This window comes from Electrophorus electricus, chromosome 7 (genome assembly GCF_041902795.1).
Source record: "Electrophorus electricus isolate QZ-2024a chromosome 7, ASM4190279v1, whole genome shotgun sequence".
Lineage (NCBI taxonomy): Eukaryota > Metazoa > Chordata > Actinopteri > Gymnotiformes > Gymnotidae > Electrophorus > Electrophorus electricus.
The window spans coordinates 12797850-12824669 of record NC_137503.1 but is presented as its reverse complement, the minus strand read 5'-3'; the positions used below and the strand labels follow the sequence as shown (position 1 = coordinate 12824669).

Here is a 26820-nt window from a genome sequence, read left to right as displayed (position 1 = left end):
TCTCGCTCTCTCTGTGTGTCTGTCTCTCGCCCTCTGTTTCCGTGTCAACGGCAGTATGTGCATGTTTGGATTTTGCCTGTGAATCAACAAGGTCGGTATTGAAAACTGTGGCTGCAACCAAACTTCAGTAATATTTGCTGAAATGGTTTGTCTGGATGCGAGTTTTCAACGGGATGCGGGTGCACTGGCATGTGTTTGGAGATGTCTGGGTGTGTGAGTATGAATGTTTCATGAATAGATACAGACAGCACTTATAGGTTTTCTTTGTCTCACGTCAAAAACAAATGAAAAACTTAATTCAGTTAGGGCTGGTAAAAAAATCCTCTCTGTGTGCTCCTTTATTGAGTTGTTATGATTAATTTGATAATCTAATAAAAAAGATGTTTGGTTTTTTTTTTAAAACATCCTCATTTGTGTAATTTTTCATTTATGCGTCACAGCTGCAGGGTCATGTGGAGGCTAAGAACAAACCCGATTAGTTAAATTAAAGACACACACACACACACACACACACACACACACACACACACACACACAGAGGCACCCAAACAGAAGCTGCATTATTCCGCCTATATTTCAGGACCTTATCATCCCTCAGGCTCTGTGTTAAATACACTCTATCCTCCTCCTGGAATTCCATTGCAGGTCTTTGAAACTGCAAACCTTTATCTTAAGGTCTTGTTCAGTTTCTGTTCCGATACCCAGGAAAATCACTGCTTTGAAGGACCCTGGATTCATATCCCAGGTTCTTGTCCCAGCCTGGTGCCATGGGGCCCTTCATCATGCCCGGGGCCACATTTTCATCGACAGTCCCTTCAATCCACGTTACTGTATCATGCTTCGGCCAGTGTGGCATCTGTGTGAAACCAAAGCATCACAGCATTTCTGCTGCCCTGCTGCATGGAGCAAAGCAACCGCGCTACATGGGAACTCATTTCGGTTCAAAATGAGCAAGCATAAATTGGCACAAAAGCAGGAACCGGTGTGTCATGCCTGCACATCGTGACTTAATCATCACAAAGGACAAAAAATGCCATCCTGTGTTCACTTGTGTGCCTTTCAGGACAATATCTTTCCAGTGCATGCAAGACAAATTCGTGGGTACTGAATGACTCTCAATTCCCACCACAGCAGCAGGTCTTGACTCACGATTCATCCTCAATGAGCAAAAGTACCTGACTGGGACCCTGGTTGGAAATGACCTCTAAACCTTTGTCCCAGCACGAGAGCAGCATGCAGAAAAGTGTGAGAACGAAGCTCAGCGCTGTGGTTTCCTCACGTTGACTCACTGTTCTGTTATGAGCTAAAAGAGATAGGCTGAAGCAGGGAACAAGACTGTTATTTCAGTTCCATCACGGCCACTCTTGTGGTTTATCAAGCTGCTGTAGCCTGCTGAGAGCTAGCAGTGCCACCAACCAGACAGAAGTTAATGAACTGAGGCCCTTCTTTCCTTCAAACATGGACTTCCTGCCTCCACAGGGCTGTGTTTACAGCATTATCTACTACATGATCTAGACACCTACTGTTGTGCCCCAATTACTGTGTGCAAAACAAATACAGGTGCTGCTCTATATGAAATTGCGAGCCGATTCTCATTTTGGGACTTTGATTTGGCAAAGTCGTCTTTTGCTGGGGTAAAACGATCAGTTTTAGCAGCGCCTGTGACCCCAACTTCGCACAAGCCGAGTCCTGGTGGTGCAGATGCGCGTGTATAGTCGGAGCTCAACATCTTTGTGTTTAAAGTGCTATCACATTTTCATGCTGAACAACACGAAGTGTTTCTCTACGGGGATTGAGGGGAAAAATAAGCTGGCTAAGGCACAGAGAGGCAATTGCATTCCACAGATTGTGGCTCTTGCTTGGAGCCACAGCATTGTAATGTACCTTATCCTTGGAATCTAATCTATTAAATTAACCATCAATATAACAGTACTGCTATTACTTTCAAACATTTTTGGACAATTTCTATGCTTTGTTTAAAACATTTGGTTCTCCAGATACTGTTGTAGATCGTCAAATTATCCTTGCCCCTGCACTGCAACATTGCAGACAGTAGCGCTTAATACAATTTATATGGGGCCGCCAAACAGATGTCTTTCACCAGTAAAGCAAAGCTGCTTGATCTTATATTAATTTCTGCTAAATTAATATGAAGTACTTTGCACATTCTCATGCACACTGCAAAGTTCTCTCATTTCTACTTTCTCATTTTGCTGAATCTAAGAAAAAAGAAAGGAGAGGAGCTCTTAGAAAAGGCAAAGACTGAAACTCCTTTCTTGTCAAATCCACCCACGTTTCCTGAGCCAGTTCGTTCTCTCTCTGTCTCTCAGACTGGGCTACTGTTAGAGAGAGAGAGAGAGAGAGAGAGAGAGAGAGAGAGAGAGAGAGGGAGAGAGAGAGAGAGAGAGAGAGAGAGAGAGAGAGAGACAGAGAGACAGAGAGAGAGAGAGAGAGAGAGAGAGCGCTGAGGAACTTTGCTTCAAATGGACTCTCTCTCTAAGGACTAAGGACTACCAGACCGGTTACATATGTGGTCTCGTTAGCTAAAAATGTTGACATGGAAACCATAGCCCATACGTTACATTGCCACATCAAAGGCGGCAAAAATGCCCAGAAAGAGAGAGTGCACACATAAAAAATATATCTCCTGTCAAAGAGACTGTTTGGTGCACACTGCACCACAAACTTTAGATACTGCACAAGTGGAAAGTTTCTGCATAGCCACTAACAAACTGTCCATCTTTTTCACTTCCTGCCTGTGTTATTTCACTCTGCAAATGTCCATCCAAATTTGCTGCTACTCCCTCTGTGTTAAAATATTTTGTTGTAGGGTGCTTTCTAGATTAAAAAAAATAAATAAATTCCAAGGTGCAACATTTGATGTCAGATTTCGCAGCTTTGCGAGGTCTAATGCTCGTGGGAACATCGCACGGTCAACACCTCTTCGTCGGTCCTCCAGGAGCCGTCCAACTGGTCGCCGCGCGCGCGCGCGTCTCCAGGCATCCCACAGCACACGAGAAACTGTAGCACGAGAAGCGCGAAGTCATGCGACGCTCACCTGTGCAGCTCATTAAATCCGCTCCATGCGTTTGCAGCCTCCGCAGTGGACTGGAGATGCACACTGCAGGTAGAAGCGACGATACGGACAAACAGCACGGACATGCAGCACACACACGTGGACCCCCCATTATCTCGTATTTCATTAAGAATGTATGACTGAGATTTCCACATAATGTGTGTCATAGCACGAAATGATACTTGAGGTTTCCAATTGCTCAATAATGATCTATTTGCCAATTCGATACCAGCAGAGTTGTCTGCTGCAATATGAATAAAACATATAACGCGGGTCTGGAGGAGCGGGGTGAATGGCAGTCCAACAGCTGTATGGCTGTATTTTCCACTACTGTGGAGAGGGGGGAGCATACAGAGAAAAAAAAAATAGAACCCATACAGTCTTGAAACTGCTCTTTTAAATGCAGCGTCTACTGAGCAACTATACCGCTGCTTAATATAGATCATATTGTCCGTTCTTTGCACAGGTTGTGCAGTTTAGCATTCCCAGGTTACAGTTTGCAAGCATAAGTGATGTCACGTTTTACATAAAACACCTCGTCTCCAAACACGTTTTGTTAAGTCACCATTTGGGAATGTCCGAGGTTTTAATGAAAACCTGTTTATGAATGTGTGCTTTTATCCTGTGTGTATGTGTGTGTGTGTGTGTGTGTGTGTGTGTGTGTGTGTGAGAGAGAGACAGACACACACACACACACACACACACACACACACACACACACACACACACACACACACACACACGCTGTTAAAGCAATTTCGGTTTCACATGTGATTAACTGCAGAAAGATGTTTGAATGAGATACCAAATAAATAAATGACCATTATTTTCACCTTTAACATTTTTTTATTACGGACAAATGAAACAAAAAAGGCATAGTGACACAAAATGACCTGGCTGGCCAGGAAAGGAATGGCCAGCTTAAAAAAGGGTAAAAAAAAAAAAAAAAAGAAAAGAAAAAAAAAAGGAAAAAAAAAAGCAATCAACATCAAACCAAAAGAGCAAAAACAAAAACAAACAAAAACAAACAAATGAGAAAATTCAAATAATGTAGTTATAAGCAAAAATGATCTCATTTTGTTCATAAATAGATAGGAAACCTGTTAATTAAATAACTGATGGGCAAATTGCAAAAAAGATAAGTTGGTAACAATTTAAAATAATTATCATTACTGGCTTTACAAATAAAATAACTACAATTGGCAGGTTTGTACACAAATTAAATGTCTTAAAAGTTATTCTCTTTACCAAACTAAAATATTATGCTACAGTGAGAGAAAGAAAAGCTTGACTAAATGATCAAATGTATTTCATTTTTTCCCCACAAAACTTAAGAATGAGATCAACACAATATAACACCTAGCAAAGCTACTAGAAAACTATAGACCCACTGTTGTTTTAAATGTGTGCTGTAATATCGGACATTGAGCACATTTTTGTTCACCTCTAAATAATGCACTGGTTTGGGATTATCAGTCCGACCAGAATTACTCAAATTGCCTTTAAATTCAGATGCGTGTTTTAATTCTTGGGGTCCCATTCCAGTGAAACCTGTTCCCGTTTTTCTTCAGTCTGAAATGTACAACCTGAGATAATTAGCAAAGCCAATCAAATCGCTATAAGAGTTGGTTTCCTAAAACAAGCTGGTTAGAAAAAGCTCCTCTTCTGGGCCTCTGCAGAACCAGACTGGGTTCTCATGGTTATTGTCTAACCTACTTGGCCAGTGTTGCTCTGGGGAACCCAAGTGGAGAACCAGGTCATAGAGTTCATGATGGTTTTTGCTTTTAATCGAAAATCTCACCAGTGAGCACAGATTTAATGCAAGATTGTGTTTGTGTGAAACACTCCTCTGATATCACCTGCACAGGCTGATCAATTTTTACAACACACACATACGCACACACTCGCACTCACTCAGGAACATACCAGCACACACTCACAAGATACCATTTAAAATACAAATTAATGAATTATAAGTCATATTAAAGAAGAAAAAAATATCTGGACTTCATTTTCCCAATTTCATCCCAAAAAAGTGATATTTACAATCACACTGTGACAGATCATTAAAGACCTATGGAGGTCTTTAAAATTACAAAAAGAAGTTGTTAAATTCATTTCTCTTTTCACTTGTTTCTTTCTTTCCCCCCTCCTTTTCTGTCCTTACTAATATCTTCTCAAAATTCACAGAGCGTCAGGTGGACCTACAGTAATATGTCGGCCTTTGATGACTTCATCAGAAGGGTATTTCTCTACAGTACAGGACCTGTTATTGGCAAAGAAAAAAACAAAAAACAAAACAAAACCAAAAAAAGCAACATAGCAAGCTAGAAATAAATAAAACATAAAAACAAGATAAGGAAAAAGGAACCGAGAAGAGGAAGGGCTTCCTCTGTTTTAGTTAAAGCTCATTTGCCCTGAGGGCCAGTTTTATGGTAGTTTGTTTTTGTTTGTTTGTTTGTTTTTTCCCTTTAATATATCTCTTTTTTGTCTTTTTTTTATATTCAGAGAAAGGAGGAGTGCCGTGAGAGGCCTCTGGCGGAAGGCCTGTACATTTTAAGTGCTTGGCAAAAAACGAGAGGCTCACTAGTAGTCTTCAGAACACGCGCACACATCCTGCTAAAAACGAATGCAAATGACACTGAGGGAAAAAAAACGGAGGCGGCAGGGAAGGGTGGAGAGGTGTAGGGTACTCCCTGGTGTTGCTTCATCACTTTTTTTGTCGTCTTTTTTTTCTTCTTCTCCGTTCACTTCAAGTGAGGTAGAGTGGCTTGTCCCTGCCTATCATGCTGCCACTGTAAGATCAACACACAAAAGAGAAAAAGCAGGTGATGTTTTAATGGCAAACCGCAACACTGGCAGTCTGAGTCATGTATGGTGCAACTCATAGTTTGACCAAACTAGCAACACTGCGTCGGAAAGTTAGAATAATCCAGTTATGCTGCTGTTGAGTCAAAGGAGACATTATAATACTGGCATGAGTACATTTGGTCCTATTTTAGTTAAAAAAGCTGGTCGATACAAACATGTAAAAGCAACCTTTTGAAAAATTTCACACGCAATCTCATTTTGTTGAGCGAGCACAAAAAGGACAATCTATCACATGATGTTTGCTGTAATTATTTTCGATTTGGTAATAAGATATCTGGCTTTGCTTTTCATATACTTGATCTTCATCGAACTGTTACATAGGTTATTATACAATGGGGTCAGTGCTCAGTTTGAGCTTCTATCTTTCCATTGGAAGGTTTTGTATGACGTTCTCTTCTGGACACTCGGTGACAGGCTCGGGTCGCGTACTGGATGTGGAGCAGACCCCAGAATGAAGCAGTCAAATGTGACTCACGGGCTTCTGCCCAGTTGGGGCTCGGCCGGCTGCCTGCGCGTGCTTAGCCACAGCGCTAGCTCTCTCAGACAGGCTGATGGAGGTTAGCTGCTGCAGGACAGGACTTCAGCACGTGTCCACAGGCTCCGGTCTGAACAGCAAGCAGGCCCCTCACGGAGGAACCGGCTCGCTTTATGAGGTATATATCAAAGGCTAAGCTCTACAAATCTACAGGCCTCTGAGGTGTTAGCGTGCGAGCTAACCCGCTGAGGAGAAAAACACAAAGCCCTTGTATCAAGAGAGGGCCCTTTAGAAGGGACTACATTTCCCACGCAAAGTGAAGAGCCATTTTTCGAACAAAACCACTAAACGGTCAGTCTATTAGCATGGACGATCTCTGAAAGATTTTGGAGTTCATGGATGCAGGGACATTATGAGCGTGTAGTGTTGAAGTATTCAAGGTGAGGCCAAAAGACTCTTGGAGGTCATGCCATCTGCACATTCAGTAATTACTGCATCTTGAATGCTTGACTGATCTTGACTGATGCTCAAATATCAACGAACTTGGAATGTGTAGTAAATGAGGAACCGTGTTTGGAAGGAGTCAGTGGAAGGGAACATGTGCGCACGCACAGACACACACCTGCAGTGGCTTCCTCCACACTCCCGATTGCAGTAGTCGCTGTCCCAGTCAGGGTTCTGTCCCACTGGGTTAGGAGCCCCAGGAGACTGAGAGCCACCCACAGTTTTCTGATACTCAGACTGTAAGTGAGAGAAGCCCTGAGAGAGGCACAGAGAGGAGAGGAAGAGAGAGAGAGAGAGAGAGAGAGAGAGAGAGAGAGACAGAGAGATGGAGAAAGAATGAGAGAGAGACAGAGAGAATGAGAGAGAGAGAGAGGGAGAGAGAGAGAGGTAGGGAGACAGAGAAAAAAGAACCCTCATTTACTGTTACCTCTATAGTAATTCAAAATATTGAATTCTTTTCATCAAATTCTACAAAGTGATGAGCAATTTAGAAAGACAAAGACTGCAGTTGACATGCGATCTTCAAACTGTAACCTCCCTGGGTCTTAAAGGACCCTCTCCCTCCCTCAATACACATTTGTGACATTGGAGAAAGGTGCTAAGCAGAGAGAGTTAGCTTCTAAAAGCAGCCGGATTCACTCAGCTTCACACGTTGCAGGTCTCTGCTGATTCAAATGACACCTCAGTGCACACCTCCATCTCGCGCAACAAAACACCAGCAAGTGTCGTTCCCCCCCCCCGCACCCTTCACCGACTCTCACACTTCATTACAATGAACCCACTGTAAGTGCACGCTACCCGAAATCTGATTTTCCCTCAGTGGGAGTTGCCGTTTAAGGTTTTCCGCTCTGCTTTTACAATCTGAGAATGCGACTACTCGCCAGCGGAACCTTTCGCTTTGAAGCGTGTTCTAAGGTCAGCTGCCCTGTCTGGCTAAGGTGCGCCTTTATTCCCACTCGCCTCGCATACCAACCTGCTGGCCTGGGGGCGGGGAGTGAAGGGAGGCCTGGAGGCCCATCTGGTGAGAGATGATTGGCTGTGACTGGACCTGCTGCATGCGGATTGGCTGGTTGAGGAGGGAGCCCTGGTGCAGGGAGAGCTGCTGGTGGAGAGGGGGGCTGATCTGGAAGGAGGCCGGAGGGGAGGCACTGAGGGCGGGCAGCATGGCTGAGCGCGGCAGCCCGTGGCGGGGCGCTCCGGCCGCGTAGCTCTGGAGGTCGGACAGGGGGAAGGGGCTCGGCCCCAGGTAGGGGGAGGAGGGTTGCGGGGGCACGCTGTACAGGGGCGGGTTGGGGGGCATCATGTGCGACGAGGGTTGGCTGGACTGGGCGGTTTTGCTCTCCACTGGGTCATTATAGGTCTGAGGGAGAGAGAGAGAGAGAGAGAGAGACAGAGAGAGAGAGAGAAGATGTTTAAGAATGATTTGAGAGGACATGGTGCAGAGTTTTGAAGAGGGACCTCCCAGAGATTGACATTTCACTCAATTTGTTAAAACAGTGATGGGAGTACATTTCTTATGCATATGCTGTAAAAAGAAATATTATTTCCAATTAGAAATATTTGGTAAAACCCAAGTAAACACATTCTCGTCTGCTTCCTGAGCTTGAAACAGTAGCCATTTATTGCATCTCTATAGTTTCTAAAGTTCAAAAGTGTAGACCCTAAGTGTTGTTGACAGTGTGTAATGAAAAGCCAGTGCCTTCATTCGCTGTCACACCAGGCATGATCTAATCATATATATTGATTAGTATGAGAGAAGTGATCAGGGTGAAAATGAATTAAGAGACTCATTTGCAAAAGCCACGTGGAGATGAAGAGACAAATCTCTGTATGTGTGCGTATATATGTGTGTGTGTGTGTGTGTGTGTGTGAGTGTGTGTATGTCCATGCTTGAGATAAGTCACCTGCCCCTACAAATTTCCAAACAAACCCATCGCAAAATTAAACATGTCGTCTTGGAGTTGCTCCAAGAAGCGATTTTTTAAAGCCCTGCCCCATACCATTAGTTTCAAATCCTGTGTTTATACAAAGCCATAGATGGATGAACTCAGAACCCATTACATACATTGAAGCACCACATATGTCCCAAAACAGTGCAAACAACATTTTGGACAAGCATCTCGTGGCATGCATTAATTCCTTTTGCATGCGTTTGGCAAGACCAAAATACATCAGAATTTTTGCACTTAGGCCCATGTGTCTGGAAGAAATGCTAATATATCGTTTGACATTTGTATTATAGCTGAAGAGGGAGGAGGGCCTCCTTTAAAACGGGCTTTTCAGCTGGGCTGCCATAATCAACCAACATACATTTATCGAGGCATAACTTTCACAATAACGTATTAACCTACAAAATGCCGCCAGGTGTGCGTCCCAATCCGGGAGGAGCAGCGGGGGGTTGGGGGTGGGGTGGTAGGAAAAAAAAAAAAAGGGTGCGAAAAAAGCGGCTGTCGCAGCTAGCTCCTGCAGCCTGCGCACAATCATGTCTCCCTTTCAGCATGGTATGAGTGGCGCTCTTTGCAACCTCTCTGAAGCAATATATAAAAAATAACATCCTTTAAGAACAACAGTCACTTAAATATATGTTTGAAGCCCGCGAGGCGCTGAATGTGCCGCGGATTTGGTGGTTAGCTCATTTCTTTACGCCGGCATTTTCTCCCCTTTCAGTGTCTTCTGGTTCACAGACGCATCAATCAAAGTGTCTGCGCGAAACAGATTTTGACGAAATACTTAATTACATGAGACGAGGGACGAGAAAGGCGTTTAATAGGAGCTACTGGGGGAGGAGGTCTGATGAATACGCCATTCATGGCTTAATCAAGCCTCTTGTTTTGGGCCAAAGAGCTTAGAGACAGAAGTATAGAAAACGGGGGAGGGAGGGAGAGAGAGAGAGAGAGAGGGAGGGAGAATAGGAGAGAAGGGGAGAGAGGGAGATAGGGGGAGACAGAGGAGAGAGAAATGACGGGAGGGAGGGAGAGGGTGTTCAGCATGAAAATGCAATTTACGTTTTTGAGAAGGAAAACAATGGCTGTGAAATTAGGGGTATGAAAATGGTGTGTTTTATTATGGAGATGAAAATATGCAATGAAACGAACCATTATGCAGCCCATGGTGAAACTATTCTGAAATGAATCGTTCTCATAAATTAGAAATCTGGTATTGATCTATGGATTATGCATAATTTCAGGATTATGAAATGAAGTCAAACTGAGTAATACATCAATGCATGCAATCTACTGTATCAGCTAAAAGTGTCATCGGAAAAAAAAAGACTCCATAAAATAAGATTAATATTTTGTCATGCTGTATGCTAAAGGGGGAACTCTTTTTACACACACCTACACACCACTGGCACTGTTTGGGGCCTTATTTTGGTTGGTCCTGTTCCTAACTTGTGCGTGCACACACACACACACTCACACACCCCTCCCTGGAGGGTCTCCAGAATTCTTCATCTAATGTATAATATACCTCTTCCCCCATCACCACTGACCCACACATATCAAAGACATGACCCCCTCCTCCCTTGGTTACCTTGGAAACCAGGCTAGCTCGGTACGCTGCCAGGGCCTTCAGGTACTCCTTCTTAGCTGCTTCTGTTTTCCTCTTATACCCCTGGGAGAGAGCGGGAAAGACAACACACCAGTGATTAGAAACGCACACACACACAAACACGCGCGCACGCACGCACACACACACACGCACACACAGCGCGGCTTCAGCCGTTTAACCTGGACCAAGGCCATGTTCATGTCGTGCCATCATGTCAAGCACATTTGAACCCTAACACAGTTATAATATATTTTACCTCAGTCACTAAAAAAGCCGATAAAAACCCAAACCCCCCCCCCCCCCCCCAAAAAAAAAAAACCAGATGAAGCCTTTCCCCTGTCTACGCCCCCCTCCACACCCCTCATGTGGGATTATCGTACGAAACCCAAATCCCGGGGCTCCATCTTAGAGAGGTAATTTTATAAACTGCATCTTCCTGAAGCGACCCAGACCAAGACCAGGCAGAAAGAAACTCAGCTGGGAGTTTTAGCATTTCTGCTGGAGAGTCCATTAAGAAGACGCATCATTCCATCAGAGCGGATGTCACATGAAAGAAGCAGGAGAGAGAGAGAGAGAGAGAGAGAGAGAGAGAGAGAGAGAGAGAGAGAGAGAGAGAGAGAGACAGAGAGAGAGAGACACAGACAGAAGGAAGAAAAAGGTGACTCAGTTTAACAGGGAAGGCAATCTATAGCAACAGAATGAAGCCAGAGAGAAATGGTGAGATTGGAATGTAGGCTAATGTAATGGCATGTCAATCATTTTCCTAGAAAAAAAAAAAATCCATTCGCTCTGAAATTGAGGCACACAACAGCAAGGCTTTAGCAGATGAGAGCAAACGTGGCTTAAATGGGTATAAAGAAAGTGTCACATTGTATTGAGAGGAGTGGCAGCGTTCGTTTAATTGATGAAGAAAACAACATTAAAGTGATGAGCGCGGCAACAGTGAGCGAAGAGAAACAATGGTGCCACGTCTCACCATAAAAGCCCTAAATAAAACCGCAATAATGTAAACATTTACATATGACCGGGCCTGCATCTGACTGCCTGCTGTATTGCAGGTAGAATTACTATTAAACTTTAATGTTACATACGCAGAACTGCAGACGGAGATTCACAAACGTGTGACACACGCACAGCACACAAATGCAAACAACACACCGGTATTGTACTCCTCGGTTACCATCAAGATATATATATATATATCTGATTGGATTATGTTGAAAGCAGCGCTCAGCAAAAACTGGGGTAAATTAAGGCCTTTACAACAAGTGACTCATTTCATTCCGTTCACACTAGATTCTTGTGTCTGAAACAAAACAGCAAGCGAATGCCATAAACATGCGCTCCAATTAATGAGATTATTAGTCGTAATCGCTGGCAGATAACGCGGGCTAAGTTTGAGCGCTCGTGCCGTGACAGTTAAATATTGAACGAGGTTGTGTGGCTTTTGTAATAATGAACTCCTGAGGAGCTCCCGGCAGCTCTGGTTTCAAATTAATTTAACCCGCGCTAATGAGTGGCCCTAACGACAGCAACTCTTAAATAAATTAACGTGCCTAAGGATTTCTAATTATTCCAAAGTGAGCGGATTCATTAGCAATTGAAGCCGTCAGAGAGAGAGGGAGAGCGAGAATGAGAGAGAAAGACAGAGAGAGAGAGAGAGCACAAGCAGGCAGGTTCACATGAATTAGAAATAACTAACGGGACCTGCTAGCACTAAAGAGCACGTGTTGCCTTCTATAATCCTGACATGGCGGGTGTCCCCCGTAGAATTAGCTGGTAATTGTACCTTAATGAAATGTTCTTGTATGATAACCGGTTAATTATGGAAGACAATAACTTGCAGAACCTCCTGACATGAGGGAAGGGGCGTACACCCTCAGGGAAGCAGGCCGGGGGGGGGGGGGGGGGGGGGGGGGGGTAATTGTGCTCATACTAGATAGGGGTTGTGTTTGAGTGGGAGCACTGTTTCGAAGGATGGTAAATATGGAACTATTTCATATTCTCTCTCTCTCTCTCTCTCTCTCTCTCTCTCTCTCTCTCTCTCTCTCTCTCTCTCTCTCTCTCTCTCTCTCTCTCTCTCTCTCTCTACTAAATAGGCTCATGTAAATCAAATCCCGCAGCGGAGTAGTAATATCTTTTAATCTGATAAGATCAGCCTTTGCTGTGTGAAATCCAAGCAGATACTTACTACAGAAATGTACAATAAACTAATGATTGGCTAACTTTGCATTGTTAGCCATAGCTGTGGTACACAATACATCTTCACAGGAGCACAGAACTAATGAGGCTGACTCCAAAAGACAAAACACTAATTCCCAGGGGACTGAATACAAAAGACGAGGGTATTCAACCTCTCGAAGGCAGCAAAGGGAAAAAACATCCAAAATGTGCCTGCTATAGCTCAAGGACGACATGACAACAAACACAAACACGAACACGAACACACACACACACACACACACACACACACACACACACACACACACACACACACACACACACACACATATGCACACATAAAGAGGGTACAGCATGGACTTGTATATCTGGGTCTGTTTCACTATTGTGCACCATGTACGACAAGTTGATTATGTGTTTTCCTTTGACTACCTTGAGGGTCAAAGGTTAATAAAGATAGTGTTAGGGTGTCTGCAGGCCTACAGCAACTGCAACTAACCAGTGAAGGTTAGGAGGGAAGGGTTAGACATTGATGCAAACTGGGAATAGGACAGGCTGGGCTTCTTAGGCATCGTGGTTCCATGTCATTTAATATATTCCTCATTGATATGAGTGACAGGTCAGGGTCGTCACTAAAAGAAATGACAGTCATCCGTTGGAGAGGAGCCCTATCAATCATCCGTTAATGGGCCTATCAGAGAGGCTATTCCAGCGGCAGATAAGAATCCTTCACCTCTTCTCCATTCCACTCGTTTCTTATAAGGGTGAGGAAGGGAGGATAGGGATGGACAGAAGCAGCATACGGCATTACTTAGTGTCTCCCTACTGATGTCTGTCTGGAGGTTACATCAGAAACAGCTGTTAGGCTTATCAAAAATCTTCCAAGGATAAAACTGCAAAAAGATTAGTAATAAAAGGAAGCTTCCGTCTGGAAAGGTTTGTGAAATAGGTATGTAAAATACATCCGAGAAAAGAACAGAAAATATAGCATTTCAGATATATATGAAATATTGAGATTTGTTTGATTTTTAAAAAACATTTGAAGGCCATAATTAGGCACATGAATTCATCGATACGCAGAAAACAATTTTTGCTTGTAAACATTTAAACTAGGGAGGTTTTGTTATGGGGTAACAGAAAAATTGTTGGCAGGTGATGATGTCATCAAAAGATGACCTGACCGCTGCTAATCATCCTGGGAACAGGGGAACAGAGCACTGGGAGCCATCTCCCGTGACCTCATCAGCTCCACTGATATGTAACAGATGTGTTCTGAAGTTTCAAATTTGAGTCATGGAGAAAGGTTTCTCTGAGAAAGGTTACCTTGTTATAATATTCAGGAATGAAGAGCCAAACCGCTAGATTTAACGGTCCAAGGACAAAAGCCCATTTTTCTCAGAACATTCAAAATAAGTAGAAGTGAGATGGTTTATTAAGAAAAAGGGTAAAATACATACATTTATCTACACACATGGCTTATACACACACACACACACACACACACACACACACACACATTATATATATATATATATATATATATATATATATATATATAAATATATAAATATATATATATATATATATATATATATATATATATATATATATATATATATATATAAATACTCTACTTGTGTGCGTGTAGACATCTGAATGTCCTGGTGTCTGAAGGGTTAAGAAGCACAAACAATAACATATAGGAGAGCAGATGTCCTTGAGGGAGAATAGAAGGGCACTGGGCGATGGCTAATCTTGTATTCTCAGCATGATCAAATCACCAGGCAACAGATATAAATAAAAGGGCCCAGGAAATGAGGAATTCACATTCAAGGGTGTCAGCGGCAAAATGAAGATTCATGGTGAAGAGGGGAGAAGAGAAAGAGGCAAAAATTAACTGCACATAAAAGGACACAGCAGCCCTCAGAAAAGGGGACGGAGAGAGAGAGAGAGAGAGAGAGAGAGAGAGAGAGAGAGAGAGAGAGAGAGAGAGAGAGAGAGAGAAAGAAAGGAAGAGAAAAAGAAAAAGAGAGACAGAGGGAGAGAAATATCGCATGGCAGAGGGGTGAGTGGTCTGCACTCCGTCATGGAGACAGGTGCTTTTATTTGACATGCAATAGCAGGCCTTTGTTATGGAGGATATTCTAAAAATACTGTGGCCCCTCTCTCTCTCTGTCTCACACACACATCATCACTCTGGTTCATGCACAGCTCATTACTGAAGAACACACGCACGCACGCACGCACACACACACACACACACACACACACACACACACACACACACACACACACACACACACACACACACACACACAATGTCTTAAGCTAAAGTTCACCTCCCTAACAAAGCAACCAATAAGCAGCTACTAAAAAAAAAATCTTAAGTAAGTGCAACCAATCCAAAAAAAATGAAGAAGGAGCCAAGCAGAGACCATCTCAAACGCTGCCTTGTACGTCTGGTACCAACAGCATGTTACTACCAGACATTCAACACTCCAAAAGAGAAACGCACTAGAATAAGAGGAAGGGTAGGCGGAGCCAGAGGAGAGCCCACCCACCTGCTTCTGCTCCTCCCCCAGACTGTCCCACATAGAGGCGACGATCTTGGAGACATCACCAAAGGTGGCGTTGGGGTTCTGGCCCTTGATGGCCGCCTGCGTGTCACGGAAGAAAAGCGCGTAGGCCGACACGGGCTTCTGCGGTTCGTTCGGGTCCTTCTTCTTCTTCTTCTTCTGGGGCTTGGGCTTGGGCTTGAGTGCATCTGATGATGGTCTCTTCTCTGCTGTGATCTGGAGGGACAGGGAGACAGGGGTGGTGTGAGCATGGAGACCTACACACACACACACACACACACACACACACACACACACACACACACACACACACACACACACTCTCTCTCTAACTTTTGCTCTCTCTCTCATTCACACACACACACACTCTCAGACCCACTCTCAAACACACACACACACACACACACACTCTCTCTAACTTTTGCTCTCTCTCATTCACACACACACACACTCTCAGACCCACTCTCAAACACACACACACACACACACACACACACACACACACTCTCTCTAACTTTTGCTCTCTCTCTCATTCACACACACACACACACACACACTCTCAGACCCACTCTCAAACACACACACACACACACACACACACACACACACACACACACACACACACTCTCTCTAACTTTTGCTCTCTCTCTCATTCACACACACACACACACACACACTCTCAGACCCACTCTCAAACACACACACACACACACACACACACACACACACACACTCTCTAACTTTTGCTCTCTCTCTCATTCACACACACACACACACACACACTCTCAGACCCACTCTCAAACACACACACACACACACACACACACACACACACACACACACACACACACACAATCTCATTACTGAAGAGCACACACACGTGTGCGCACACATGTATATGCACACACACAAGCACACAATCTCATTACCAATGAACACACGTGCACACACACACACACACACACACACACACGCCCAACACACAAATCGCAGTCCCAAAACTAGAACCAGTTGGAGTAGAGTACTTCACTTCTGATTTGACCATGCTTAGTTTGGCCAAATAGATTTTCAGAGGCCAGTGTGGTTTATACTTCCATTGTTTTTCCCATACTAGGGAAAGGTTGAAAGAGGTGCAGTGAAGTCCATGTTATAAGAGGGAGATGATTTATCATTCCTATAGTGAAAATTATACAAGATCACTCATTTATTTCCCTATATCTTTAAGGTTTAGTTCAGATCTGCCTCTCTTTTGCTGACCAGAGAAGCAAAACTAATGTAACACGTCCATGTTGGACGCAAGAAAAATAACACAAAACCCATTAAGTGTATTTCAGATGACAGTCATTCAATTAGATGTGGTCAAGTCAATGAAATCAACTTTCAGTTTGAATCATATACTCAATATTAAGACAACTGTGAAATGAAATCCTCGCGTGCACTGTTCATTTGTTTTAGGGGATTTTGAAAGCTACGCACTGAAAATGAAAGAAAGTGTGCCTCATGCTGAGGAACAAGATCTACCAGTTTACGTTGCATACCTGCTGCTTTGGAAAGCCTACATGGTAATGAGCTTCTAGTTATGCGCGTGTTTGACTATGCAAATGTGAGTCGTCTTTTATCTGCAAACAACATGAAATAAAAATGGGATACAGTGAAGCCCAGAGTGCGCTTTCACTCAAACCCAGTGCCTGTAATCTGCTCTGACAGGTTACGTACAGTCGCTCTCTCTTTCTCTCTCTCTGACACACACACACACTCTCTCTCTCTGACTTTTGCTCTCTCTCTCATTCACACACACACACTCTCAGACCCACTCTCAAACACACACACACACACACACACACTCTCTCTCTGACTTTTGTTCTCTCTCTCATTCACACACACACACACACACACACACACACACACACTCTCAGACCCACTCTCAAACACACACACACACACACACACGTGCGCATGCGCACACACACACACACACACACACACACACACACTCTCTCTCTGACTTTTGCTCTCTCTCTCATTCACACACACACTCTCAGACCCACTCTCAAACACACACACACGCGTGCGCATGCGCACACGCACACACACACACACACACACACGCACACACACACGCACACACACACGCGCACACACACACACGCACACAAACACACGCACACAAACACACTCCCCTTGCTGAGTTAAAAGCAGATGGGATAGTGAAGCCCCTGAGAAAGAGCTCTGAAATATTCAGGGAGAAATTGATTGCTGTAGTGTGGGCAGGGCTGAGCAAGCATTGCTAATATTCCATCTGAATCGGTGCTACACACTTTCAGCTCGCTGCTAATATCCAGCCTGAATCAGTGCTACACAGCTCAAGGCTCATGTCTGACACCTGCTGATATTTGTTTCTTTTACTAAGCGGCTACATGTTTAAAACAACAACAACAAAAAAAAATTCATTATTCAAATGAGTAAAAGTGGAGAGAGATTAAAAGAGTGAAAGAGAGAGAGAGAAAATTAGAGACACAGAGAGAGGCCCTGAAAGGTTTCAGTCAAACGTGGAGTTGAAAGTAATGAGTGAAATAGAATTCTGGGACGCCTGTTTAGGAAACACTATTCGCAGTTGTCAGCATTTTCATCAGTGCCACTGTAAGACTAACAGAGGACCAGTGGGAGTACAGTCTTTACAGTCTACCTGCGCACAGTACAGTCCAGCAATGGCACCATCTTCACATAGCCTGATATGTTATACAGCACACAACCACTTTCACATGAGCAGGAGGTAATGCCAGTTTAGAATGAGTACTGAACCAGACAAATGTAGTAGTTTTAACTGGTAACGTGCGAATAAAGTCAGAATGTTTCCTGTATTCATATTATTCATGGCTCCTTCTGCTAGAACACATGTTACATCTGAAACAAAGCATGCCACATTTGCACAGAATTTGCATAACAAACTTCAAAAAAGAGATTTGAATCATGTCCAAGCGAGGTGTACAATGTAAACACAATGGTGTATAGTGTAAACACACACACAGACACACACACATATACACACAGACAGAACTGGGTAATGGGTACATTGAAAGAGATGCTACATGCATTTATTTGGGCAGACTATAAAGTGTGTATGCGGAAACACATAAGCATATGTATGTGTGTGCGTGTGTTATATCTCTTATAGCATGCATGCATGCGTGTGTGTGTGAGAGAGAGAGAGAGAGAGAGAGAGAGAGAGAGAGAGAGAGAGGAGGGTAATTTGTTTTCCAGCAAATAAAATGCCATGGGGGCCTGGGGCAATATGCTTATAATTATAGTCATTCAAACTATGCTCATGTGCCAACGACTTCACCAACAATATACTGTGCTTAAAATATTCATTATACTCTTATCTAGATGTACAGAGAACAATCCGATGGCAACAGTATGCCACGTGGTTTGGCTACTGCTCCTACAGACCTTTGTATAATCCCATGGTCTAAAACAATGTCATTTGAGCATTGTGTAAGTTAATTCACTCTTTTTACTCCTGGATCCAATTAAGTATGCCGTGAGGCGATAATGAGGGCCTCCTCGCCGCTAGTGCCTTACTGTCGCAGGCAAATGAAATTTTAACTGACACTTTCAATAAAGGAAATGGATGACGGACAAGCTGGAGTAATTGGATTTCTAGGACAATAAAAATAGAAAGAGAAAGAGAGAGGGAGAGAGAGAGAGAGGGAGAGCGAGAGAAGACAACATGCTTTGATAAAAGGAAGAACAAAAGGCAGTTGTATCTGAAGCTGAATTGCTATAATTTGTAAACAGTATAAAAGGGAACCTCTTGCAGAAAAAGCATTTGACAATCGCAATTACTTGCACGCAAGCATGCACAAACACACACACGTGCACCCCCCCCCCCACACACACACACACACACACACACACACACAAGCATGCACACAAACCACCCTCCTTTATGAACTCGAAACTTAGCTAACATTCTGAAAATCTACTTAAACAACTTTACTGCCTTCCACCTAAAACGACATACCCCAGGCCTTCACAAAGTCTTTCCTCCTCAACCCTTCACGGCAACCAGCATTTCAAACAGAAACTCTTGCCATTTCCCTTCCCTGTACCTTTGTGTGGTAATCTGCCTCCTCTTCCTGGGCGGAGCTCGAGGGAGAGGGCGTGGCCGACTGACTTCCCGGTGACGAGGGGGAACCATGGGTAAAGGAGCCTCGGCCAATCTGAGAGCTGAGCTGGGACAGGGCACTCATGGGGTGGGGCAGTATCCTAGGAGACCTGCTTAGCATGGGGGCGTGGCGGGGTGGGGGGTAGTGGCTGCTGTCTTGCCCAGCCAGCGCCTGCATCTAAGGGTGAGAGAAGAACACCAAACTTTACCAAGAGATCCGGCCGGTTCTTCAGACTAATCGGCCAGGGCAGCCAGAGGTTAGATATCCGTTTTTCGTTGTTCCTTTTTAACCCGAGTCAAGAGTGCCGTGCTGGTAAGCCAGCTCTCTTTCGAAGAGATTCCGGTCACTTTTCCCCTTCACACAGCACATTGTCTGTGACGGAAAACGGTTCCTCACTAACCCCTCTGAAACACGGACCTGCTCCAAGATGCCCAGGCCTGGACCTGTCCACGGCAGGCTCTGCCGTGCGGGCTAACCTGTTGCGCGGCTCGCTTGACAAAATGGCCTAGAAGGGTAAACTAAGCTACTTTCTGTTCCCTGCTAAAGCTCATCTTCAAAGGTGTCCTTGTTAACAAATGAATCCTCAAAACCACAGTGGTGCACGCGTTGGCAAACTTCACAGTGTTGCTCCATTAAGAAACCAACTCTGCTCAGAGCTTGACATTACAGAGGGACAGGTTTCCACTTTCGCATAGACTGAGCTGATATGTCAAATGTGATTATTTGAGATTTCAGAGATAAATTCTCTGTTTACAGTAAGTCACTTACCACATGCGTTTTTCTGCATGACTTTCAAAGGCGCTTCATAAAACCCACTACACCATCGAAGCTTATCTAAGGACAATCTCTGAGCAACCGCAAGAAATACACTACAGCTAATAACAATTCAAGCCTGACACATGAACGTACTTGCACACAGCCTCAAATAAAAGAGGTTGTGAGCCAACCTACAATCAAAAAAGGCCTAAAAGATTATGAGCCACACCTATGATTGCTCCAAAAGTCCCCAAACAACAAAATACTACAAATATAGCTAGCAGAAATATGATTAAAACATCTTTCAATTAGTAGTCAGTCTTAGGTGAACTCTGTAACTCTTTCCTTAACTTTTTAGTTCACTTCACTTGTGGTACACCAGCTGCCTGAAAGATGTGAACATCCTTTGATTCCCAAGTAGCAAATATATGTAATCATAAACAGGAATGCTTGTATATACATACACACACACATAGGACACACATATAGAGAGAGGTAGTCAAAAGTACAATTTAGTATAGAAGGTTTACAGAGAAACAGGACGTTTCCTTAATAGGCATTTGTGTATGTGTATGTGTGCGTGTGTGCGTGTGTGTTGATGAACTAGCATTTATTAGACGCATGCAAGCATGCAACATTCATGTACTGAATAAAACATTAGATGGGGGCTCGGTGCTTTTTAGAGTGATTGATGAAGTTAAAGTGGAGCCGTGACACTGCTCTGTCCGCTGACCGGCGGCCATCTTCAGGAGGGCCTGTCGGCGCCCTGCCTGTCCGCAACGCGCTCCTAAATGCACCTCTCAAAAAGCCAGAGCGCGCCGAGGGGCCGAAGGCTGTGCCGCCGCTGATATCAGCTGTATTTACAGGACATTAGATGATGTTTCCCCACTGCTGTGGAACAAACCAGGTTGGGGGGGGACCCTGGACGGGAGCTGAGGCATTTTGCATTTCAAATTCGCTCGTGAAAAAAAACAACAAAACAACAACAACAACAACAAAAACCACTGGTGCCCTCCTCCCTCAACCTGAGTCCAAAGACAACCTCCAACCTCAAATCATATTTCAAAAGCACCATCACTTCAAATTTCAAACACAGTGAAATGGCTTCTGTGTTGAATAAAAGGTGGAAAAAAGGAAAGAGAAAGAGGGAGAGAGAGAGAGAGAGAGAGAGAGAGAGAGAGAAAATCCATTAATTTTCCATTTTCAGTGGAGTTGTTCTTTAAGAGCTTTCACAAACCAAGAAGCACTGAAAAACCAATTAATCAAACATGAATGGCCTATCATAGCTACTGCAGCCCGATTTCCATAGCAACAGCCTCTGGCTAGAAGCATCAACCCTGTTCTTTAATCCGGGCACTCTATAGCTTTTTCTAAACAACAGAAGACAAGCGCGAGAGCAGCAAGCGCTCCCCAGCTCTACCTTCATATCACTGCTTGAGTTCCAGCCCATGATTGAAGTCTTTTTTTCCTTTTTCTCTTTTCTTTATTTCATCCTTTCTTTTTTTGGGGGTGGGGTGGGGGGGCAAAAGGTATCATCATCGGTTCTCCACAGTCAGCTGAGCAAAGCACCGATCTATCCCAATCTGCTCCCTCTCTCCCCATGTGCTCTGTTTCTCTCTCTCTCTCTCTCTCGCTCCCTGAAAATCTGAATAATTTATGGTATTTGTTTCAAAACTGGCATACCGGCACCATGATTTAAATTCTGAATATCATTTCAATGCATGTGACTTGAATCAGTGCTGGATGGACTGCTGCTCCAATTTAAAGCAGGGTATTGTGCACAGAACCCTCACCGCTACATACTGTAGTTTGTTTTCAGGGGAATATATCAAACCCACACCGCTTTCCAGTTTTCTTCACATGATAAATAAAATCCACAAATAATACATTTTATAATGTTGCTATTCCTACTCTGACACAAAGAGATAAAATCACATATCACCATTTCAATGTCCTGTGAACAAAGTATTGCGCCTTTTTTTCTCCCCGCATTATAAACCCATCACTTTCATATTTCACATTAAATAAGCAATTTCAGAGCAAACAAATTGGTAAACAAAGCTGTGTTGCATGACCCTTCTGTTGAGACTCACATTTGCCTCCAGTTCATTTTGAGCCATGAACAGAATGAGAGAAATAAAAATGGCCAACTTCGCTAAATGACGTCTTTCTTAACAATCCATTTTGGCAAATCAGTTCGTGGGAATTGTTAAACAGACAGTATTTGGTGCATTGGCTGGTCCGCATCTGCTGAGAGTACAGATGCAAATATTTGTTTTCAGTGCGGTCTGCTGTTCCAGCAGCAGAGAGGAGGAGAGACGGAGGTGGCGAAAAAGACAGAGCAAGTATGAGGAGACTGAAACATAGCGGGGAGATGAAATGAGAAAGTGAAGCGGTTAACTGAGACAGGGAGAGGGGGAGAGAGAGAGAGAGAGAGAGAGAGAGAGAGAGAGAGAGAGAGAGAGAGAAAGTGGTGAAGTGGAGGGGCTAAGGGAGAGAGAAAGAGGAGTGGGGGTGGGTGAGAGAGAGAGAAAGAAAGAGAGAGAGAAACAGAAAGATAAAGAGGGAGGGAGGGAGGCAGCTATCTCCAACAGTCATCAGTTGAGGCTATATAAAGCAGGACGGGGACGGCTGTACAAACATTATGAAAGAGTCTTACAAAGGTTAGCAGTTGCCATAGGTACTGTATGCTAATTACTAAATGGTATCATCCCTGGCAGGGGGAGGGTCTCAGTAACTGCCTTTATTTGGCCATTACTGTCTCTGAGCCCAAGACAAACAGTTCTGCTCCCCTCTGCATTCTAATACAAAGGGTCAACACTGGTGCCATTATCCAGATATACACACGATAAGGCCAGATCCATAAATTTATGTTTATTCAAGGTTTCACTGCCCCTCCCAGGAGATAAACGTGGAACAGGCATTTTAAATTACCTTTGTGATGTGAGGAGAGACACATTCTATTTCATATATGCATGTGCACACGCATGCACACCCACACACCCACACACACACACACAGACTATTGTTCACTTTCCAGGGTCCTGGGGTTGGCAGTTAAAAACACTGGAAAGTCTTCTGATTCATTTCCTGTTTGTCTGCACCTAAGACTCTGTTCATTTGGTGCTCACCACAGTCAATAACCCAAACAACATCAGCTCTTTCCCAATTATGGGCGGTACATTGTGTGCATGTTTTTGTGTGAGTGAGACTGAGAACAGAGAGAATATCTCCATGTTATTGTTGCAATAATCCTATGACCTAGGCTTTTATGCCATCACGTGGCTTGTGATTGGCTCGCCCATGCGGCTCAGCCACTATAGCTGGCCAATCCCCAGCTGTGCTCATGGGCTCCCACTAGCAAGGAAAGGCAAAATACATAAACCTAGCATCACGATTTTGCCATTTCCACATTCATTGGATGGTGCACTATACTGTACTCCCAATCAAAACAACAAAATAACCAATCCGGAGCCTTGAATCACCAACTGCTTTCCTTCCATTAATATTGTTATTGTGGCACAAAAGAGAACGCAGTCCACTACAATTCCACCAACTGAGTCGCTTCATTCAGCAGGAAGGGCCTGACACGATGTCTGGAAAAGGCTTCCCCCGCGCGCCGATGTTCTCTCCACTTAATCACAAGTGGAAGTGATCTGTAGTTTCAGCCATGCCACTTCTGGACGGCTGGGCGAATTCACCAAGTCTAATGGCCGTTGGGGGAGGGGGCGGGTCTTGGCAGCTTGGCAGGCTCATTGTCCCTCCCCTTTTCCATCCCTCGCCCCTCCCCCTCCCCCTCCCCCCCCACCCCCTGCCTCTCTCTTTCTCTCTCTCTCTCTCTCTCTCTCTCTCTCTGTGATTGGAGACATCTTGTTGGGAGTGATGGCTCACTCGGCGCAGGTTCACAGTTGCTATTGTAAAATCACAGAGCGTTTAATTGAAACAAATGACTATAATAATAGAACATTATCCCGGCAGGGTTGTGGCCATGGCAGCTTTAATTAGCCAAGCGCCGGAGACCGATCCTTCACGAGCGCAGTAAACAGCGCAAGAGGGAGCAGGAGAGAGAAAGAGAGAGGGAGAGAAGAGGGAGAGAGAGAGAGAGGGAGGGAGAGGGAGAGGGAGAGGGAGAGGAAGGAAGAAACGCGGGCAGGCTGGCCGTGTCTTGCCCTCCCCGCGACTCCTCGCGCGCCCCGAGGGCGGAACATGAAACCCCGCTGCTGCTGCTCGTCGCCGCGGCCGCCTCCGTCTCTGCGTCCACAGCCCGGAGGGTCATCTATAACGCGGCTGCGAGCGCTAATAAGGGAGTGGGTTTATAAATCACAGGCTGGTTAAATCAGTAAGCGGGGTGGACGCCGACCCGTACCCCGCGCACAGGCGCGGCGGCAGGGACGCAGGCCACGTGTCGGGCCGAGGCGCCGCCGTCGAGCTGCGCTTACAGGAGAGAGCCTTAAAGAAGACGAATCTCGGGCCAAGTGTTCTCAATCACCGCAAAGGGACTGTGATATACCGCGCCATAATATAATGTAATTGGAAAATTCTTTTAGACTGATTTTAATGAGGGAAAAAAAGATGCCCAGTGCTCGAAAAGGGAGAGCCACTGGAAACGGTGCCATTTATATTCCTGGCATTTCTCTTTTGTCACCTGTTCGTTGTGTACATAAAGTTGTTAATGAGGTAGAGTGAGTACCTGCATCACTGTAAATGCTCACGCCACGTTCACAGCGGCGCGCGGTTCATTAAAAAGGGAACAATCGGGAAGACTACGTTGGCGTGGCCTCCTACCAGCTGCAGTCTGCATGTTCATCTGCTCAGCTGAAAGAGCGCACTGCTCTCCGTCCCTCTGTGGGTGCAGCGCTCGCATCCACTCTCTCACCGGGAGAGGCAGGATGGGTGCGCGCTTTGACATGACAGCTCCGAAATGGCTTCGAGGGGGTGGGGTTGGGTGGGGGGGGGGGGGGGTATAGCAGACTCAACACACCATCCAGACAGTAAGACAGAACATTTCTGCTGCATCTAATGAGAAAAGGAGCCCAGTGCTCCGCATATTCTCTCTCACACACACACACACACACACACACACACTCACTCACTGCACGCCACATATGAGTGCGCATACGAGCACACACACTCCTCAGCAGGGAGTTGTGGCAACAATTAGGTTCATTTGAGGATGATTAGCAAGCGTGTTAACTCTTCACACCATGCTCTCTCTCTGTGTGTGTGTATGTGTGTGTGTGTGTGTGTGGCAACGAAGCAGTACACCGAAATTCAATCCAACTGCCTTCAATGCCCCCCCCCCCATCCAAAGTTGCTTAGGCACTTTGGATTGTGTCTAAACAGGCTTCACACCCTCTGAAGAGCACGGCTGAGATTTTCACTCTTGCTAAATCAAACAGGGCGGTAAACGTATGTGGTCACTGTTATCACACGTCTGCTGACGCAGTCAGCCAACCTATCAGAAAAATCCAGCCTTTTCCAATCTGTCCTGATTCTTCATTAGTAACCTACAAAAACAAGACAGTGTCGTGCCTGCCGGCGGATCAAACAAGTGAATGGAGACGGGCGGATTTGCTGCTGTGTCAAGCCTTCTGCTGTCATGCATGGCGCACGCTACTAATCACATTTGCTCCTTTTGGCAGTAAAGCCACACTGGATACAGAAGTCATTGCAAGCTGGAATCAAGAACAGCACCTCTTTGATAAAAACTCTGAATGCCAAACGCACAGCCAGGACATGCATTCGACTGGCATTTATGCTTCAAAACCAGGAGTTTATTATTTTTTTTTAAATCATCCCAGAATATTGGTAAAAAAAAAAAAATTCTAAATGAAAGTTCCTTTCAATATATTTATAAATAGCAATATCCACTGCATAAAAATAAACATCATTAGCTCTAAACAGCATTACTGAGTGTTGTGTTAATGAATGTTGAATTTTGGATGGACAATAATGTCTAGTGCTTACTGAACTGGCTATCTAACATTCCATACCGGCAACACTTCAACACTTGATGCTGTTTTAATTTTCTTATTTTTCAAGGCTTTAAAAGACTACTGCTTACTGCACCTTTAATTGCCCTGTCACACTACAAAATAGAAGGCATACATTTTTCCAGTTGTTTCCTTGGCATAACAATGGTTCAGTGTCGAGAAGGCTTAAGTTCGAAACAGAATGTGAAGTGTGCAGGCACAGAGAGGCAGGCAGGGCACGTGTCCAGTGATGCCTCTGTCAGAGCTCGGCGGGCCCTCACTTTCACGCTGAGGGCAGAGGGGGGTGGCCACCAGAATGACCACAGCTCGGGATGGCCACACTTCCCCTATAAGATACTTCCCCTGGGAAGAGCAGTACAGGAGGAGAATGGGAGCAAGAGCCTCAAATTATTCTACCCTCCCCTGCCTTTTCTTTCAGATCCTCTCCCTCTTTCTCTCTCTGCCTGCTGTCGTTCAGATTCGGCTGGTCAGCTGATGCGCGCTGGCGATATCCAGCCCAGTAATACGGACGTGATTTCATGCTACGATAAGATGGAGAATCTGGTGGGCAAATGAGATACATAAAACAGGTTGCTATCTAGCCCAGCGGTAATAGCTGGTAACCGGGTAGGACCCACCCACTCCCTGTCTCCTTCTCTGCCTCCGAGATAACGACGCTGAGGATGTG

At 44.6% G+C, this 26820-nt stretch overlaps 1 protein-coding gene across 3 annotated transcripts in view; it reads right to left on the bottom strand.

Annotated features, from left to right (window-relative positions):
• Positions 1–3899: 3899 nt before the first annotated feature.
• tox2 (TOX high mobility group box family member 2) overlaps positions 3900–26820 on the bottom strand; it is an 88578-nt gene continuing 65657 nt past the window's right edge. For 2 of the 3 annotated variants that reach the window (XM_027000698.3, XM_081717373.1), the window contains exons 5-10: positions 19348–19581; positions 15221–15451; positions 10461–10541; positions 7900–8286; positions 7045–7181; positions 3900–5871 (exon numbers count right to left, since the gene is read on the bottom strand). In XM_027000698.3, the coding sequence (XP_026856499.1) occupies positions 5829–5871; positions 7045–7181; positions 7900–8286; positions 10461–10541; positions 15221–15451; positions 19348–19581 (1113 nt within the window). In that variant the 3' untranslated portion in view covers positions 3900–5828. The remainder of the gene's footprint in view (positions 5872–7044; positions 7182–7899; positions 8287–10460; positions 10542–15220; positions 15452–19347; positions 19582–26820) is intronic. The other variant, XM_027000699.3, reaches the window with a different exon arrangement.